This window comes from Heterocephalus glaber, unplaced genomic scaffold, assembly GCF_053883595.1.
Source record: "Heterocephalus glaber isolate CG9 unplaced genomic scaffold, H.glaber_assembly_v1.0 deba00001457, whole genome shotgun sequence".
Lineage (NCBI taxonomy): Eukaryota > Metazoa > Chordata > Mammalia > Rodentia > Bathyergidae > Heterocephalus > Heterocephalus glaber.
In genome coordinates this window covers 11,268,791-11,289,516 of record NW_028258305.1, presented here as the reverse complement: position 1 = coordinate 11,289,516, position 20,726 = coordinate 11,268,791, and the positions used below count along the sequence as shown (strand labels likewise).

The following is a 20,726-nucleotide window of genomic DNA, read 5'->3' as shown; positions in this document are numbered from 1 at the left end:
ATTTCTTTTTCTTACATTAAATAACAAAGATTGGATTTTTCTAAATGTTTTGTCTATGCAACATCTTTAACACTTTAATTGATTTGAAATGATCTTGGCCTTGTAAAGCATGCTCCCTAAATGGTGAGATTTTTTTTTCTCTTCCTCTGAAGCACTGTAAGCATTTTGGAGCACCTGGTTCTTTGAAAAGCAAAACCCACACACCATACCTACAAATTGGCGCACAGCCAAGAAAGTCCTTTTGTGTGCGTGTTTGTGGTGAATCATTCATAACCTGTAAGATCTATCAAAATAGCTTTGTTTGAAAACCTTGTTTTCTCTATCTTTTTCTGATGACTCAGACTTTGGTGCTTTCATGTCTAAATTCTCTTTTCTTTCTTGTTTCTCTTCGTGTTCATTCAGAAGATGTTCTTTCACTAGTTCCAAAATTTGTGTTTCTATATTCTGTCAGTTTTCATCTTGAAACATACACACAGCAATATGCTCTGAATCATAAAATTCTGCATTAAATCCCAACACTTAAAAAATTCTCAACATAGGTTTACCTGCACTTCTGTTCTAATTTTCATTCAGTACATATTCATTAACATTTCAAATTCATTAGCACTCATGAAACTTGAAACTTTATTTTAATGTTCCTAAGATTCTGGCTGCAAGAAACATAAAAACCAATGCTAAGTGGCTTAAACCATAAGGACATTTAACACCTCATGGATGAATATGAAAATTATGATGCTCAGGGTTAGTTGAAGAGGTCAATAATGGCTTTGAGAATTCAGGTTTTCCCCATCTTTGCTTCTGTCATTCTTTTCTTTTAAAGCACTTTTGTTGAGGCATAATACAGATATTAAAAATTCACCAATTTTAATTTTATAATTAGAGAAGTTTTGACACAGGTATAATTATATAAGCACTACTACCACCAAGAACATGAATATTTCCATCAGTCAGTGGGTTCCACTAACCTCTTGGCAGACAATCTCTTCTTTTGGCAATTTAAAATAAGTGGAACTATGCAATATGCTCTCTTTTATACCTTCTTTCTTTCATGTAGCATCATGGGTTTGAGATTCATTCAGGTTATTGCTTGTATCGGTAGCTTGGCCCTTTTTATTACTAAATGATATCCCATTGTATAAAAGATACATAGCAAATTTGTTCACTAATTCACCAGTGTTGTGGCTTATATCTAGATGTCCCCCAAAGCCACGTGGTCCTAGGTGGGGAGTTTTGAAGGTGGCTGGATATATGGGATGCTAGGATTTAGGATGTGATGCTGGGATTAAGGGGTGCCCCACTCTGGGTGTGAGTGGCATCACTCAAAAGGCAGGTAGGCTGGATGGACTATAAAGAGACAGAAAGAAACTGCTCTGCTACTTTGCTGCTTTTCTGTCTCCTGCCTGCTTGGCATGGAGTATTTCTTCTCTGTAATGCCTTTGCCATGTTATCCTGCCTTGGAGCCAGCTGACTATGGACTGAAACCTCTGAAACCTCTACAAACTGTGAATCAAATAAACTTTTCCTCCTTTAACTTTGGGTGTTGGGTATTTTGTCTCAGCAAGGAGGAAATAACTAAGGCAACCAGTTAACGGGAATTTGTTTCCAGCTTTTGGCTATTATATATGAAGCTGCTAATAAACACTCACATAACAAATTTTTTATGGATACAAAATTTCGTATGGATACAAAACACAAATTTCTCTTAGGTAAATATCTAGGAATATGAATGCTGAGTCACATGGTAGTTACTCACTTAATATTACAGTAGCTGCCCTTTGGCTGAAATTTTACTTTCTGAGGAGTCTGTTATCTATGGTTAACCATGGCCTCAAAATATTAAATATTATATTTCTGAAATAATATTTTGTTGTTTTGAGTAGCATGATGGACACTTCTGCTGCCTTGCTTTGCCCAGCACATAGGATATCCTACTTTTAGATCTTTTCCTAAGAAACCTACTCCTGTCTCCCAGTAAGGAATTTTCTAGCCTGAACATCAATAATGCCAACATTGAGAATCAGTTTTAGGTCACAGTAGGGACCAGCTTGTGCTGAGTTAGAATACTGAAGTGTTTCAAGTTCACGAATTATCTAAATTAAGCTTTCAGAAGGATAACTTGGCTATCTAATGTAAATAGACTGAAGGATTAGAAGGGTAGAAATGTCATAGGGATGGCGTTTAGGAGAGTACTAAACTCTCCAGATAAGACTATGATTTAGACCAGGGTGATGGCTATAGGAATGGTTCTGGTTATATACTGAAGGTTGAGGTAACAAGATTTACTGACCTACTGAATATATGCATCTGAAGAGTGAAGCCTTGAGTAATCTACTGTGGTTGGCACCAAAGCTTCATCTTCCTCAAAGAAACTGAAGTGGTGGAAAAGAAATGTGAACATACCAGTATTTGGAGAATACCCCATGTGGATGTTAGGAGTGGCGACCAGTTGCACCTTTTACATATATCTTAGGAAATACGAATGGGAACTGCTGAATTCAGCTATTTCAAAGGACATAATCATTCTATGGGCTGTTTCTTTTAAAATGCTTTCACATCTATAGCATTTTAAAATGTCTTTAGATGTCTTAAAGATGTTTCATCTTGGTGATGGTTTGATAGGTGAGGGATGTTTCAGCTCCTTATTCCATCAAGGTCATTAAAGGGCAGTCATTACAGATCTCCAATTTTCTGTCAGTTTTTGTATTCTAAACAATGATTGTTCCTATGTGGAGTATTGATACATTAGTAATTGCTTTCTGTGCATTTGTTTTGTTTATTCTAAAATACTATAAGCGCAGTGTGAGAACTTCAATGCTAGAAAACTCAAGATATTTTTCTTGTCACACCCTATAACCAATAATATTAACCTTATAAACTAGTAACGGATTATTTCTATTTCACAGACGAAAAATATGAAGTTTAGTAAAGTGTTTTAAATATTTTCCAACTAGTAAATATTGGAACTGGGTCCTGAGTCCATATCCGGTTGAGGATTTAAAGACTGCCCTTTAGGCTCTCCTGTGGCCAGTTGCTTGGATCTGGAAGATCCAAGATAGATCTGGAAGCAGCGGCTACTCAGGACTTGGTACAGGAGACCTAAAAGTCCTTCTTCCTAGACAAGTGCACTTCGTAGTTGTTCAACTTCAGCCTGGCTGAGGGCTCATCGGCCAGACTCGGCGGCGGGACAGTACGGAGATGATAGCCTCCCCACTCTGTCTCCGGCCCCCGGCGTCTGCAGCGGGCACTCCGCAGCTCGTCGGGCCTCGCGGCCTGGTGGGCCGTCCGGCCCGGAGCTGGGCGGGCCCAGGCGGGGCCACTCAGCTTCCGCAGCTGTCCGACGCGGCCCGCCTTCTTCTCAAGGAACTGGAGGCCGAGGCGGACGGCGGAGACTCTGAGGCTGGGTCAGACTTCCTGCGCCGGGCCGGGGTCTGGGTCTGGGGTTGGGGCCGGGGCCGGGGCCGGGGCCGGGGCCGGATCCGGATCCACGCTCTCGGTATCGCTCTCTCTCGGGTGAGGCCAGACCCAGACGCCAGGCCTCGAGCCGCTGTTTCTTCTGAAGTTGGTACCTAACTTTCTCGCGACTCGGAGAGGAGGCGCCTCCTTCCGCTCGCGTTGGCGGAAAGCTGGGGGAGGTGCCCGGCGGGTGTCGCCCTCCCGTGGGTGGCCAGAGACGCGGGCGGGAAGTCCGTCGGCCTCCCTGGGCCGCGACCGGTCCCCGCCCCTGAGACCTGGTCCTGGCCGGTGCCTAGGCCCTGGGTGCCCGTGGGTCCCGAAACTCGTGGGGAACCTGTCACCGTCACCCAGGGAAGCGCCCCAGGAGCGAAAGGGACACCGGTGAACTCGCGTCTGCCCCGGGACGTGCATTTCAGTCAGGGTGCTCTTCCCGTCTCAAGCCCTGCTCCCACTGATTTCCCCTGAAACTGCTTTTATCTTCCTTACTCCTTAAAATTTATGCACCCTTGCTTTTCGAAGATTTAAAAGTCTTAAATCTATAGACTTCTCATAAGCACTGGTATACATAATGTACCAGTTAGGAAAGCCCCACAATAAAACTTTACCCACTTTATGATACAATACCCAGGTCATGGTTCATCATTCAAATTTCTTGCTTCTCTGTGCTTTTGCCAGGAGGAGGACAAGTGAATATGGTTAAAAGATTTATGTTGATGTCAAAAAAAAAAAAAAAGATTTATGTTGAAATCTCTAGTTCTTTCTAGGTGTTGATGTTGTTAAGTAAAAACTAGGGCATTGGGTTCAGAAAGTAGAGGAAAAACCTTTGAAAAGGAGTAGATATTTTCTCATACGGAAAATGGCAAAGGTTTTATGAAGAAAAGTTTATATTTTTGTATAGAGCGAGTATATAGTATACGTATTTATGAGTAATTTTCCTATTAAAAACTCTTTAGAAATACAGGATCATAGTTGGATTCATCATTAGTTTCGGGCATATAACCGGTATGCTTCTTTCTCCTAAGAAAATTTTAACTGAAAATCTCCCATTTTAAAATGCTAGCCTATATAAAATTATAATTAATTGATTGAAGTTGTACAGTTATACCATGGAGACTGTGCGTTTATTATTGGCAGTACTGCTGTACTCTAAAGCAAGGCTATTTTCACTTTGATGAGGTGGGAAAGGATATGAGAAGGCAAGAAGCTGAAAGAATAGTCCACCATCTGGAAACTACCTAATGGGCTAATCTGCTAAATTGTGTATCTGAAAATCCCGTGCTCCTTTAACTGATACTACTTACTGAGTACCTACTGAATACAGGGCTTAGTGTCAGGTGTTTTGCTTGGTGATGGTGATATACTTTGCTCTTGTCTGTGTCTTCCTGATTGAAAGCTATATTCTTTAGTAGTGACTAAAGACCTTACCTTTAACACAGCATTCTTAATGGAGTATTTGCATATGGTGTATATGAATTTTTTTCTGTCCTTATAATTTTTTTTCTTTCCTTTGTTAGGTATTGAGAGTATTGAACCCATGACCTGTAGAACCTAGTGCATGGTACTCAAGTGCTGTATCTCTGATTTATATCCAGCTCCTTGTTTCTTAAGGTGTATCCTGCAGTGTTAATACATATTATAGACCTCTAAATGAATTTTTGAAATGTTGGTTAAATGAGATTGAATAGATTAGTATGTAATTTTTAGTATTAGTAGTGATTAGATTTTAAAATTGTATGTGAAGCTATAGTTTGAATATAAGGGTTGTTTTCACCAAAGTGAATTGACTTCAGAATCTTAGAGTCTAAGAACCTGGGAAAGTTTCCTTCAGAAGGTATTTTGGGAAATGTGTTTTAACTCTCCAGAGTTCTTTTTTTTTTGGTACGGGGGATCGAACTCGGGACCTTGCACTTGCAAGGCAGGTGGCAGAACCACTGAGCTAAATCCCAGGCCCCAGAGTTCTGTTTTTTGTTTTTTAACCATTTATCTTATCTCTTCTGCCAACAGAAGTGATGCCACTGAGAAGAAATGAGAAATACAAACTTCCTGTTCCACTTCCAGAAGGGAAGGTTCTAGATGATTCTGAAGGAAAACGATGGGTACTGGGCAAAATGATTGGCTCTGGAGGATTTGGATTGATATATTTAGGTAAAATATAGTTGTAAATTACCAAATAATCTTATATATGTGTGGTGACTTAATGGTATTTTAAAAATTGAAACTGAAGTAATATAAAATTTATAAATATACTTTATTAAGTAACTTAAAATAGTGTTTAGTATATTAACCAGACATTAAGTTCAAGACATGACTGACATACTCCCCATTGACCATGTTTTTCCTGAATGACTCTTACAAGTCTTTCAGAGCATAATTACACAATCTGCCAGACAAAATGCTAATGCTCTTTTTTTGAGAACTTGTTTTCCTGGAAACATTACATTTTACAGCTCAGAAACCACAACTTTATAAATTTGAATACTTTCCATTTGTGACTTTTAATCATTAATATTTAGGTAATACAAGGATCTAATCATTTCTTAATTATGCTCCATTGGAGAATTAAGCTTTAATAACTCAGAGAATTTATTGCATGGAATGAATTGACTTCTCTCTTGTGTGTGTAGAGTGGTACCATCCTTGGAATAATTGTGAAAATACACGCAAATTCTTTTCTGTCTTCTGTGGTATGAACCCTGAATTGTGTGTGTGTGTATCTTTTTTTTAACTTAATTTAAACATTCAAAAATTTTACTGATTTGAAACAGATCATTTAGGACTTTTTATTTTTCTCCCATTCTGGGAATTGAACCCAGGGCCTCCTGCGTGTTATACAAAAGCTCTATCACTGAGCTGCATCTTCAGCTAGTATTGTCCTAAATTTTGGTGGAATGAGGAGGATATTCATTGCAAGAATGAATTTCATGAATAAAATAAATATTAATGATTTTTTAAAAACATCCTATGGCCAGGGGATAGCTCCTTGGTATAGTGCATACTTACTTTGTGCTTTGGTTTCAGTCTCCAGCACCCAAACCAAAAACCTAAAACAATGACTAAATGTATTAAATCACATTATATTTGTTTCTGTAGGAGTTTAAGAAGTTGATAAAGATCTCCCTTGAGGGAGAAGTTGATGAAAGACCTCTTTTTGGGGGACTTTTGGTTCCCTTCAGATATTTCTAAACAAACATGTTTCATGGAATATGAAAGATTGAGATCCTTTTGTGATAAAACATAAGAGTATATTTTTGTGTGAATGAAATTCAGTTAATAAGCAATTGCTTATTACTACCCGTGTCTAATCCCATTGGACAGATACAATCAGCACAAAAAGTGAGTTAAGTAAAGGACAGTTTTTCCATTTAAAGTATTTTAGCTTGCTTGAAAAATGCTATGCTTCTCAGTGGCATGGGCACTATGAAATACAAATGTATTGCAAGCCACATATGTATTTAAAATTTTGCAGGAACCACATAAAAATAAAGATACATGTAGATTTAATGTATCCAAAATAATAACATTTCAACATGACTGTTTTGTTTTGGCTTATTTTTGTGTGAGTTTTTTTTCTTTTCTTTGAGACATGATCTTGCTATGTAGTTCAGGCTGGCCTTGAACTTACTACACAGCCCAGGCCGGTTTCAAACTTATGATAGTTCTCCTGCTTCAGCCTCACAAATACTGGGATACAGGCATATGCCATCATGCCTAGCTCAACATGACATGTTTTATAAAAAATGAAATATTTTACCTTTTTAGTGAAAATCTTCAAAATTTAGAGAATATCTGGTGTTAAGGCCCCAGTGCTGCACAGAGTTAGTGGCTGTGGTATGGGATAGTGTAGATAAAGTCTATGTGAGTACTCGGTGTTCAGAAAGATTAGAATTCCTTCTAGAATAAAGTGTTGTTTGAGATTTGGTATTAGTGAATTCTTTTTTATAGCAAAGTTATAAGATCTGTAATAGATTGTCTTGACTCAAGGTCAGAGATACAGAGTTGAACAGATTATTTTTGATGTGGTTATGGCCTTGGATTCCACAGCTTACTACTTACACCTTAAGTTTTCTAATATTTGAAATATTTGAGTAATTTCAAAGAGCTAGAGAAAAGCATTGACTGTAATGATCTCATCCCTTTCTACATCTTAAAATGTAAATATTTGTATTAATATGTATTTAAGTTCAGGTGCATGTTTAAGATGAAATATGTCTAATATCTATACACTTGTATGTTTACATGTGTGTGCATACTACTTGTTTGGTTTCTATTATGAAAAAGGAGTATGTTTGCTCAGTCTTGTAATTTATTTGTCCCTATGCAAATACAGAAGCTCCTTTTTTCTTTGACTCTGTGTCACATATTTTTCAGTTTTTAAAAATAATACTTGTTTTACAATATATTTTGAGGTTCACTATGTTATGCTTATCCCACTGTTATCTGAATTGTAGAATCTAGACTGTAGGAAGATTCACCATCCACCATGTGGGAAAGACATGAAAGAAATACCTAGGTGTTTTGAGAAAAATGTCAGTTATTTAGAATATATAATAAAGCTGTGTGTTCCCAGTATTGTTATTGTCCTACCAAAAGTGGTGCCGATGAATCAGAGAATCAGCTTAACTTCATTAAACTTAGTTTTTAATGATTATTTTCAAAGCAATATAAGCAAATGCATAAGAAACTAATTGTTTCTGCATTTTACCAACATTCTCACCACTTTGTGTATATAAAGCAGTTAAAAGTCATTTTTCTTAATAATTTTGTGTTCAGCCGCCTTCTCTTCAGGTGTTATTCTTTTGCGATAACACTGCTTTGGCAGACACTGTATCAGCATTTGTTGCCTAAGGCTGAGAAAGAACCAACCCGCTCTGTCTAACTCATTGTGCATGTACAACTGTCCTCTAGCTTTGAGATCAATAGCCCAGGCCTTTCAATAATCAGCAACTTACAGTAAGGGGAAGGGGCAGAGAAGTTTGGTATTTACTCTTGACTTGGAGAAACAATGTGCCTGTAGCACTAATAGAAATAGTTATAAGAGGGGAAAGAAAAGTCTGAATACAAGAACAAAGCCAAGGTTCTTTCTTTGTATATGAAAAGAGATGGGGGAAAAAAAGGAAGAAAGGAAACTGGTTTAGGGTATGGGAAAACTTGCTGTCGCTTTAGTATCAAATGAGTGAAAAAGTTTCTCAAACTCCAAGGAAAGAGCAAGAACTGAGAGTTTGAATTCTACTTTAATGTAAAGTATAACATAGGACCAACTAACCCAAGGGAGAACTGCATAAATGAGAGCAATGGTTTTGGTGTTAGGCAAATTTGAGTTGAATCCTGACTTGAGTAAGCCACTTACAGACTGAGTGACTTTCACCTTGCTAATCCTTTGGAGTCTGTTTCTAGTCTGTATGATTGGGGCAAAAGTAATTGTGTAGGATAAATTAGATAATATGTTTAAAGAACTCAGAACTTAGTAAGTACTTAATGAATATGATTTATTGATTTAAAAGTTTCCATTCTCTTAAAAGTGTGGTGCTACAGTAGATTAGATAATGATAAATACCTTCATTGGAAGCATTTTCTGTTTATCTTTCCAGGTATTATAGTGGATTTAGCTACTAATGTGGTAAAACTAAGAACAGAGAGAATGTCTGGAGAAGACCATGCTGTGATTTACTCAATGACTTCAATCTATTTGCCCTCCAAAATTTACTAGACTAGAGTAGTATAATGAATGGTGAAAACTTCTTACTTAATTGGTATTTTACCTACTTCAAATATGAAAGACACTGGGTTTCAGAAATTATGTAAAATCCAGAAAAGGAAACTTTGGTATAAACTTCAGCTATACCCTTTCAAGGCTTGTTACACAAATAGAAATAGGTAAGATAGGTAGTTTTAGTTTTAGTTTTTTAAATTGGTCATAGTGATGACCACTCAGCCTTTGGGGTATATGTTCAAGAGTTATTTGCCTGAGGTATAGGGCCTGAGATTAGGGTATTTAACCTACACAAACTAGATTGTTTTATTCTGTTCCATAATTATAGATGTCTTTCAATCCAGTCTGCAATCTGACAGGTAAGTAACCTTAGTTACAGGGAAAGTTGAGACAAGGTTATTGTGCATGACATCAACTGAAAGAATATGCTTATACTTCATTGACACTAAATCAATAGTATTCCCTTTTATAAAGAACAACGCTTTAGCGAAAATTAACTGTAGTGCAACCTTATAACCAGATCATTTATTCACAAAAAGTATTTAGACTTTATTTAAGTGACTGTCAGACATTTTGAGGGCCATGTTGTCAGATTAGCCTAAATTTGCTCTTTAGAAACGTAGAAGGAATATTGTTTGGGGGAAGATTTTTAGAAATTATCAGACATTATTTTGTTATATGAATAGAAACAAGTATGAAATAATGTATGTAGTCTTGTTTTATGTTTTAGTTGGCTGTAATAGACTGATTTTTTTAAGGTGTGAAGAATAATATTCAGAAGAGTTCAATGATACTGCTAGTAATAGGATAGAAGTATTGGAACATACATTGCTTTCTTATACATTACAGTTTTAAATGTTATTTTGGCTGTGTTTTAAAGAAGGCTTTCAGACAGGTAGTCTTAATGGAAAGGAAAAAAAGAAAATAACTGAAAATAAGGATAATTTATGCTGGAAATTATAGCATATATAATAAATTTAATTCCTACATGAAGTGTAAGTAATATGTGATATATTCTCCAAAGAGGGAAGGAATCACTTGGAATTTTGTGAATTTAATAAACTGTCAGATCTATAGACAAAAATTAAATGTTCCTAGAAGATGTATTTTAATTTTATATTTGCTGCCTATGAGGCTATTCATTTTGATTTTTAAAAGTAATAGAAGTATTCATTTATCCATCACTTAAAAAATCTAAGTTTGGGTTCTTTCTATTAAAAAAAAAGTAAGGCCTAGCTTTTGCTCATGTTTTCCATTTTCTTCAATGTAGGATCTTATTTTTAACATATTTTATATTATGCTTCTTCATCTCAACATTTTCACTCTCTTTTGCCTTAAGGGGAGGTTTATAAACTACCTCATTCTTTTGTGCATTTATATATTAGATTTCTTCTGCACCTGTTAGTATCTTGTAACTGTTTACTATCGTCAAGGTTTTTTTTTTAATTTGAAACTTATTGCTGTGGGGACATTTCTTCTTCATGAAATGAGCTCACCTCTATTGCCACACAATAAAAGAACTCTCGGCTTTTGAGAGCTTCTTGCTTCCTTATGAAATATGGATAGGCTTCTGCTTCTGAAGTGTTGCAGGTTTTGTTTCTTTAGATAAGGAAGAAGAGGAATAAATAGTATGAGGTATGTTCCTCCTTTTAAGATACAGGGATATCTGTCTTTATAAAATAAATGAGAAGAAAATTAAGAAAGTTTAAAGCTCTAAATGAGAGTTCTCTTTAATTAGCTATTTGGAAAATGCAAATTTGTCAATCATCTATAATTAATGATACAAAGGTGTCTATGGATTTTATACTATTTAGATACTTATTGTTGCAATTTATATGTCTTCAAAATGTTTGTTCCTTACAGCTTCATTACATGGACGTCATTTTTCCTGAACGCTATATTATACTCTTACGTGGAATAGTATTTTAGGAGAAAAGACAGAAAACTCAGTAATTACTTCAAAATAATTGTTGAAGACTTGACTATTTTTTAAAAAGATAGGTGGACTGATCTTTTCTTTAACATCTCCAAGGGAAAGGATTCTGTAGAAAGATGTCCATTGAAGGCCAGAAACATCTACAGATGCAACATGATCCCAAGCAATGAAGCATGTGGCCCTTCATTGGCATTATATGATAACAGGAGGATCTTCTGGCAGAGGAACTGACTTTTGCTGCATTCTGCATGCTGCCCCTCCAAACCCATCTTTGATTGGCACCTATGCCCTATTGAAACTGGCATCACACCTTCTGAATGGGCACTGTGCCAGGCCAACAGATGGGTATGGGCAAAAGCATGCCAGAAACTCAGTATGTGAATCAAGTTTAAGTATCAGGGGCCCAAACTCCCATCCAGGGATGTAAAAAACTGCAGTCTGTTGAGAGCTTTTTGTGCTTAAGGTTAAAGGACATGCCATTTCTACTCCAGCTTAGAGGTTGATTAATTTTGAAAGTCAAACAGGAGCTCCTGTGGTTGTGTCAGGCAAAATTCTATCTTTGGTGAATGAGAATTACTTCTTCATGTAGGGAAGAGAAAGTATTGTAATGAAGATTCCAGTGAGAATTACTCTCCTGCAAGTGCCTCCAGCACTTAAGCAGCATGCATTCAGTGGAGATGAGTATTTCTATTTTCCAGCAGAGCCAGGTGCAATCAAAGCCAGATCTTCAACCTGCTGCAGTAAAGAACCCTAAATTTAGAAAGGGCAGGCGAAGTTTAGAAGACCTCCATGGTGGCAACTCTTCTCACCGTGAGCTGATGGAGCTTCACAAAAGTATATAAAGGAGATGAAAGGAAAACGCCAAATGAAAAAACCTTCAGAATATTTTGGCCTGAAACAGAAAGATCTTTAACAAACCAAAAGAAAAGTTTAGACCTTTCTCTTCAATGCAGAAATTCTGATTTTTTCTATCAATTAAAAACTTAGTTTACTAAAATGTTAGAACTGATTTATTGCATAAGTAACAAAACATTCTAGTCTTACATTTATTTCATTGCATGTCTGTCATGTATATAAACTTCTTGAATAATGGATTTTGCATAAAATTGAGTTCTAACCATCATACTCCTTATGATTGTCTCACACCCATTACAGAAACACCCCCCCCAACCAAAAAAAGAGGGCATTATTCCTTTTGATCTCTTTAAGCATTTCTTCTAAATGCTCTTAAATTTATAGGAATGCCTGTTAGACCAGCTGTGGCCGAGAGCAGCTTTTCCCAATCGCCTTATAGCCGTTGCTTTTGCTTTTCCACTGTGTAAACTTTATGGAACAGATTCCATGAGACCATTGTGAATACTTCAGCGTATTCAAAACATATAACTGCCACAAATTAAACTACTAAAACTAAAGCTGGTGCATTGTAACTGCCAACTAAAACTGGCACGTCCCTCTGTCAGACTGCAGGAGAGTGTGCCATACAGTCCTCGGAAAACACAATTCATCCAGAAGCACTCTTGTCACTTGATCTGATATTAAACCAGAGAAAGTGACATTAATTAAAGAAGTGACATAAGCCAACAAAGGCAGTGAAATTCTAAGCTTTGGCTCATGTGCAGACCTTAATCCAACCTGTTCTGCTTAGTTACTGTGGCCAGTTTTGAGAGTAGTTCATGTGGCTACTTTTACTCCTCCTTTACTCTTTCCCATTCTGAAACGTCTTTTTCAAGTAACTAACACTTCATATGCAGCATTAGGATGGTTAATAAGTGCACTGGTAGTCATTAAGGGCTCCCCAAAATACTTATATGGTGGCATGTGGTGTATTGGTTAATAAGTGCACTGGTAGTCATTAAGGGCTCCCCAAAATACTTATATGGTGGCATGTGGTGTATTTACTGCACTTGGTAACTGCATGAGGTATACAATTAAAGATAGAGAAGAGTTGAGTGTAACAAAAAGGCAAACAACAGCCAAACAGCAGAGTACCAAAACTTGGTAGATTGGAAACTACAAGCTCTGTTGCTAGCACTGGTTGTAGAAATAAATCCTGACTGGTAAACTTTATGAAAATTCTGTCATGCTAAAGAGGCAGCGGGGCGAATCTATAACTTTTTCTTTTTTCCCATAGCATGCTTTCTCATAATGCTCATCACATTATTTCATTTGATTACTGTGTGCACACTGTCTTTTCAAACCCCTCATCTTGCTCATGTGTGTATACATACACTACATTTTTATCTCCTTATAAACAGTCTTTCTCAGAGTGCTTAAATATGGCCTTTATTGCAGTTTTTCAAAAATGCTTTGTAAATTAGCAATAGAACTAAAATGTTAGGGAAAATCATTTTTCTAATACATAGGTTGAGACTAAATTTTATCCTGTTTAGACTCTAACGTGGTTTGTGTATAAGCACTGTAATTTTAGATTTAGAGATTTGGGGGGAATTTGAGGGCAGAGAATTATTAGTTGATTCATTTTTCAAATATATTTTTAAAATACAAGAAGGCATGTACTTAATCCATAGATTGTAGGATTTATTGGGAAACCTCTACTGTGCTAGTGCATATCATGAGGCAATTTAATAAAAGGACATTGTATGAAGACTAACCAATTTTATGTTTAGAATAAAACAGTTCTGAATAGCATTTAATTGAAGTAAAGCTAATAGCAAGTATAAACATTTTGGGGGAAATATGCTGGTCTTTATTGTTAAATGGATTCACTGGTAGGCATGTAAGAATTCATAATCAACTTTTCAAATAATATAAACACAACTTTAATAGAAAATAAATTATTAGTATTTTTTTTTGGCTGCGGTGGGGAGATTGAACCCAGGGCCTTATACATACTGGGCAAGTGCTCTACCACTGAGCTACACACCCAGCCCTAGAATTTCTTTCTTTCTTTTTTTTTTTTTTTCAGTACTGGGGATCGAACTTGGGATCTTGCGCTTGCGAGGCAGGTGGCAGAACCATTGAGCTAAATCCCAGGCCCTAGAATTTCTTTTAATCTAAGTCTGGGAGAGATATGATTAAAGGTTTTGTACATAGTCAAAAGCTTTTGTTATGGTTTCTGGGCTTATTTTATGTTTCAGATTCAGAATTTTCTATCTGTGTAATTAGTCACAAGGTCCGATGTAAGTTTTTTTTATATCAGACAGATATGGAAAGACAATGGCTTCAGAGAGACAGTAGTGCTGTAAAAGAGCAAGAAAAGAAGGCCAAAGTTGACACACACAGAGGCAAAACAGTGTAGGAAAAATCAACACATTTTGCAAAATCAATCATTGAAAATGTGTCACTGTTCAGGAGACTGTCTTTAATTTGCAATCCAAGTGAAATAGAGTATTTAAATATGAGAGGCAGTATTATTGAGCCCAGCATGCCTGCTACCACTTGTTTGACTAGCTCAGAATAGAACACTGAGAGGCAAGGGCTCAAAGTTAAATGAACATTTATACATTTTAAAATCAAATGAAAGATTCAGAGTATATTCATGAATTAATTTTTTTCAGAATCCTAAATTTAATCAGCTGGAATTACTTTTAAAGTGTCATTCTATTTAACATTGGGGAATGATGAATTTGCCTTTTAGTAGGGATGTTGTATTTTATCATGAAGATGAAACAAACTGTCTTTTGTTAATTATTCTCCAGAGACACTGGCCATTTTTCTCTCCTATGCTTAGTGTGGGGTAAAGGAAGCTTCCTGCAAATTTATTTCAAGTAAGAGCAATCAGAAGCTTCTACATGTGTGAAAGAGGCACATGGAGAACATAGCTTCCATTTCAGGCATTCTGAGTGCCACCTAATGAACCTCTTAGAGGTAATATTACCAAAGCCTCACTGTGGAGGCTGTGAACATAGAGCATAGAAAAGTGAAAAAGAATAAAGGAGTGAGTCTGGTAAAGAGTGGCACATGTGTTAAATGTGTCTATAGCATCTGATGACTGCTGGGACCAGTTTTTGAAGTCCTTTTTAGGAAATGATCATTTTCATCATCAACTACTAAAATCTTTGTCTTAGTATGTGCCAAGCACGGTGTGATAAGTGCTTTACGTGCATTACTTCATTTAATCCATTTTACAAATAAGGATGATGGTGAGGCCTAGGAAGGTGAAGTGATTTGCCTCTAGGCCACAGTTTTAATAATTGTCTCCACCTACAGTTGAACCCAGGTTTCTTTGCTCTGCTGATTGATACCCCTTGTCAGAGAACACCAAGTTTATTGCTAGCCAGAGAAAATAGTGACAAATGGTGTGCTTATGACAAGCTCATTTCTAAAATAACAGCAAAGTATGTAATTGATAGTATTGGCAGCTAATTTAAGAAATCTGTTAATGATAATGCTTATAATGGTGTCATTTTCATTCAGATTGACAGCTCAAGGCATAGAACATCAGTGATATGTTTTTAATATTATTAAGATCATCAAATCTGTGAAAGAACATCTGATATTTATAGTAAATCTAATGTTAAGCCTTAGAAAAATACATTAAAAATATGCTGTTCCTTAGATTAAACAATATTTTATGAAAAAAGTGACACTAGTCAACTAGTAGTGCATACAATATGATGAGAAAGATTTGGTGTATTTTCAGGCTTTTCAAAAGTGAGTAAATTGGTTTCATTTATAAGGATTTTATACATTTGTTTTGAGTTCTAATAAGCAGCAGGAAGATCAAACGAAGCCTCTAAATGTCTGTGATATAAATTTAACAAGCATCATGTAAAAACAGGTATCTTTACAAATGTTGAATTATTCTTGACCATATCTTTTTTCATTGGATAATGATTTAAAGATATACTGCTTAGAAAACTAGATTTTTCAAAAGGATAAAACACACACAAATATTTGGATAAATGTAATCTTAAACAATATGCCTTGTTATAGAATTTGTATCAGTGTCAGAATGTTCATAATAGCAGTCAAGAGTTTCAAAACTTATTTCGTTCTTTTTTTTTCTTTCTTTTTTTTTTTTTTGGTACTGGGGATTGAACTCGGGACCTTGTGCTTGCGAGGCAGGCTCCGGAACCACTGAGCTAAATCCCTGGCCCATATTTTGTTCTTTCAATATATAACACAATAGTAATAATTGATTACATACTTACAGATGCTTTCATGAAAAAAATTAGTATATTTCATGTACAGGTGAATTTTAAATGTTTTTAATAGAAGAGATATACTGTAATACTGGTTTTTATATTCGAGTGTATTTTTTTTGAAGTATGTATATAATAAGAAAAATGAACAAAATACAAACTATTGTATTAAATTAAAATACATGATTTTGAACACTTATGTTGACATAGGGTAATTAAATCAATTTCTGGAGAATATAAAAGAGCTATTCATTATACTTGATCTTGTTTGTATTAATAGATCATGTATTACAATTCTTAGGTCTCCAGTGTCAAATGTGAATGTTACAGTTGAGCATGGACTATTCTGGTAAAATTGACTTTAAAAATCTCCAAACAGTGCACTGGGAGAAGAAAACAAAACAGAGATCTTTATCTAATGGGCAAATGTGGTATGATGAAAAGGGGAAGTTTGTATAGATTTTCATAATCAGCAGAACTTCTTCCAGCAGAAATTTTGTGAACAAGTAAAAGTGTTCTGAATTTAACTATGTAATCTTATGTGAACTGAATACATTGTGGATCCTCTCTAAAAATAAGTTTTTATTGAGTCCTTTTGACTCCTCAAAAGTTTTTTGACTCTGAAATAAGATGATGTTAAATATATAAATGTGTTATTGATATTGAAATACTGATAGAGCTTTTAATGAAATAATTGATATAGGTGGGCAAAAATTAATTGTACTACTAATCAGCAGCAAAATATATCTTAAGTAAAAAAAATTATGTAAAGAGATCACCAAGAAGAAAAATAATGGCTTTATTATCTGTACATTTAATATGTTTTGGGATATAAGAATATCACATGAAATCATAAAGACCTAAGAAATAGAGACCATAATGAAAGATCTAAGAAAGATTTTTCTGTTGAAACTAATTTCAGCATGAATATGAGAAAGTGTTTCAAAATTAAAAATGAAGCTAAAGATTCTCACTTAGGATTTTATACCTTAAATACAGAATTTACAGTACTACTTAAGAAAGGAAGGTCAAGAACCATTTCAGTCCTTACTTGGCACATTTTGAAAATAGACTTCATGATAGTTACGAGGAATGACTGTCATTCCAGTATACTGTATGGCTAAGTTTTATGTCTCTTAAAAGATAGAAATAGCGCCAGGGATTTAGCTCAGTGGTTCCTTCGCCTGCCTCGCAAGCACAAGGTGCCCAGTTTGATCCCCAGTACCAAAAAATAAAAAACATAGAAATAAATATTTGAGATTTTAGGAAACCTGAGGTAATTTTGTAATAGATTATCACTAAGAAAAAATAGACTTGGAAGTATATGACTGAGTTAAAAAATAAATGAATTAAAATATTAAGAAAAGATTTGATAATACAAAGGAAAAGCAGTTTAGTAAAAATTTTAAAACTTATTTTAAGAATTATAATTTATGAATATAGGATTTTACAATCCAGTTCACATTTCTACCATGGATTAATGAGGAATTAAGAAATTAGATTCATTAAGGAATTACAGGTTTGGTGATTAAACCAAAAAATTAAGTTACATATCAATTCTTGAAGCAAACTCAAAATATATTAAATTAATAATAATGAAAACAATTGAATTAGACTTTATAAGTATTAAGAATGTTTAAGAAATAGATAAATGGTTTGAAATATAGTGTTTTAAAATCAAATAAATGTGTACTATATACTAGCAATTAGCAAAGAAGAGCAGAGAATAACATAAACATTTGTAGAATGTTGAATTTAATACAATTGTTTACAACTTTAGATAAAAGTCTTAAACATTTTATGAAGGAGTATCATTGACAAAAGTCTCATAATTCTAATTTCCAGAAGAGAAATAATTTTAAATGATGAGATAAAGACAGAGTGGTTAAGATTTTTCATTCACACCTAAGAGTAAAACAGTAAACAGAATTTGTTCTATTATTTTGCTTTCTGTGGTAAAACTCATTAAGAGAACTAAACAACTCATTTTTACAATGGTAAAAGCTAATAAAGCAAACTGAAAATGTAATAATGTAAATATAATATGATCAGATGCTACAGGTTTATTTTTATCCATAAGAAGATGAAAGAAAAGAAAAACCTATCAGACATCCAGTAAGAAATTATCAGTATCACTGGAGATATGATTAAACAGACAATATGTCAGTTACTTAAGCCTTCATACTGGTCTCTATGGAACCAGGATATATAGGTGAAGGTGAGAGGTGCTCTAGTCCCCCAGTCCACATTTCAGCTTAAGCATTTCTGCTTTGATCTGTTCAGTGCGTCAGGCTTCCAACAAAGATTCTGTTAATAACAGCCTTTATCGGTAACAAATTGTGCTATAAGATGAAATTGATAATCCAGTTTATAGTAAAAGGTATAATTTGGAGGGATATTAACAGTATTTTAAAGGATATATCTTTTTCACTATATAAGAATTCATTTTTAAAACTTCATGTATACTAATTTGTAAATATTTAAAAAACCTAGAATTTTTATATGTCATAATCTTGGAATCCATTGCTGGAAACAAATACCAAGATCATCTTGCTTCTTCTGTTTTTCACATTATCACCTACATGCTATCTGTAGTTTCTTCATATTCAAATTGTGCTCATTTGAAGTTCATCTACCTCTTGAAGCCTACTGTTTTCCTTTTTTTGTATTTTCTACCAAAGTTGTGGATTTGTATTTTGGCTCTTAAGCATTTTCAACTTTGTATTATGACTAGGCACTTGTAGCTTTTTTCTAATTTAAAAATTAATATAGAGAAAATCAGCTTTGTATATATCTCTACAAATTTTAACATCGTGCCAACATATTTAGGATGCAGAGCAAATGCATTACCACTAAAATATTCTTCATGCTATCCTTTTATAGCCATACTTTCCTTTATCTCTAATCACTGATCTGTGCTCTGTCACTATAGTTTTATCTTTTTTGAGAATGCACAAGATTCTTATAAATGGAATCACATATTAAAAAATTTTTGAGATTGGATTTGTTCAATAGTTCATTTCTTGTTATTACTAAGGTAGTATTCTTTGTATAAATACATTATAGTTTTTTACTGTGCCATTGAAAGATATTTAGACAGTGTAATTCCTTCACCTTTCTTTTTCTTTAAAGTAACTTTAGCTATTCTATTCCTATACTTTTCCATATATGTTTTATGATCAAATTATATTTACAGAAAAAATCTTGTGGGGATTTTGTTTGGTACTCAGTTGAATCTATAGATAAATTTGAGATTGATATTTTACTATGAGTCTTCTAGTTCATGAATATAGTATGTCTCTCCATTTCTTTAGGTCTTCTTTGATGGCTTTCATCGGCTTTTTTGTAGTTTTTAGCATATTAGTCCTGTACATATATTTTTGGATATATGTTTTTCTTTTTAATTTTGATATTACTGAAAATAATGTTGATTTTGTAATATCAGTTTCCATTTTTATCTTTTTTAGTTTATAAAATATGACTTTGTTGTTAACCTTGTATCTCATGATCTTGATAAATTCTTTTGTTCGTAAACTCTTCTGTCTTTTTATGCAGATTGTTTTTAGATTTTTCTATGAAGACAATGATAACATCTGCAAATTGAGGTCCCTTCCTCTTTCCTTCTTTCCATTTATTTTCTTGACTAATTTCATTAGCTAGGACTTATAGTGTGAATAGGAATGATGACTATCTGTGACTTTCCCCCCCAGTTTTAGGGAGCATTACACCTCTTACCATTTTGTATGATGCTAACTGTATGTTTTTTTACAGGTGTTCCTTATCAAGTTGGGGAAGCTCCTCTTGAGTAAAGTCTTCTTTAGACTCTTAATGTGGTGGATGACAGTGATGAAATTTAAAATATTGAGGCATTCTTTTATTCCTCAAATCAACCCAACTTGATCACACACACACACACACACACACACACACACATATGTTTTGTTTCATTTCCTTTGTATGTTTTTGAGGATTTTTCTTTTTTGTATAAGAAGGTTATTGGTCTACAGTGTTCTCTTTTTTAGAAAAATGCATTTTGGTTTTTTTGTATTTTAACTATAATTTAACTTTTAAAAATAGTTATAGAACTAATGTGGTCACTTGTTTCATTTTAGATGACTTAGTTGTGGTTTTAAAGGAATTCATTTCATCTAACTTGTCAAATTTATATGTGGAGAGTTATTCATAGTATTCATATATTGCTGTTTGTGTGTGTGTGTGTGTGTGTGTGGTGCTTGGGATTGAACCCAGGTCCTTGTGCATACTAGGCAGTCATTCTACCACTCAGCTATACCTCCAGGACGATCCATTAAACTTTTGATGTCAGTAGGTTTTATAGTGACTTTCCCTCTTTCATTTCTGATACTCACCTTTTTCATATTTTTATTTTCTTTTTTGTCAGCCTTGATGTTTATCAACTTAATTGAGCATTTTAAAGAAATAGCTCTTGGTTTCATTAATTTTTGTTTTTATTTTTCATTGATGTCTGCTTATTTTCTTTATTATTCTCTTTAAGTCCTTCTTT

At 34.6% G+C, this 20,726-nt stretch overlaps 1 protein-coding gene across 10 annotated transcripts in view; it reads left to right on the top strand.

The window, feature by feature from the left end:
- The first annotated feature begins 3,262 nt into the window (after window positions 1–3,262).
- Window positions 3,263–20,726, top strand: part of Vrk2 (VRK serine/threonine kinase 2) — a 150,768-nt gene continuing 133,304 nt past the window's right edge. For 8 of the 10 annotated variants that reach the window (XM_087216352.1, XM_087216351.1, XM_087216350.1 and 5 more), the window contains exons 1-2: window positions 3,263–3,401; window positions 5,458–5,598. In XM_087216352.1, coding sequence (XP_087072478.1) covers window positions 5,463–5,598 — 136 coding nt within the window. In that variant the 5' untranslated portion in view covers window positions 3,263–3,401; window positions 5,458–5,462. Of the gene's footprint in view, window positions 3,563–5,457; window positions 5,599–20,726 lie in introns of all 10 variants that reach the window. The other 2 variants (XM_021246341.2, XM_021246340.2) reach the window with 2 other exon arrangements.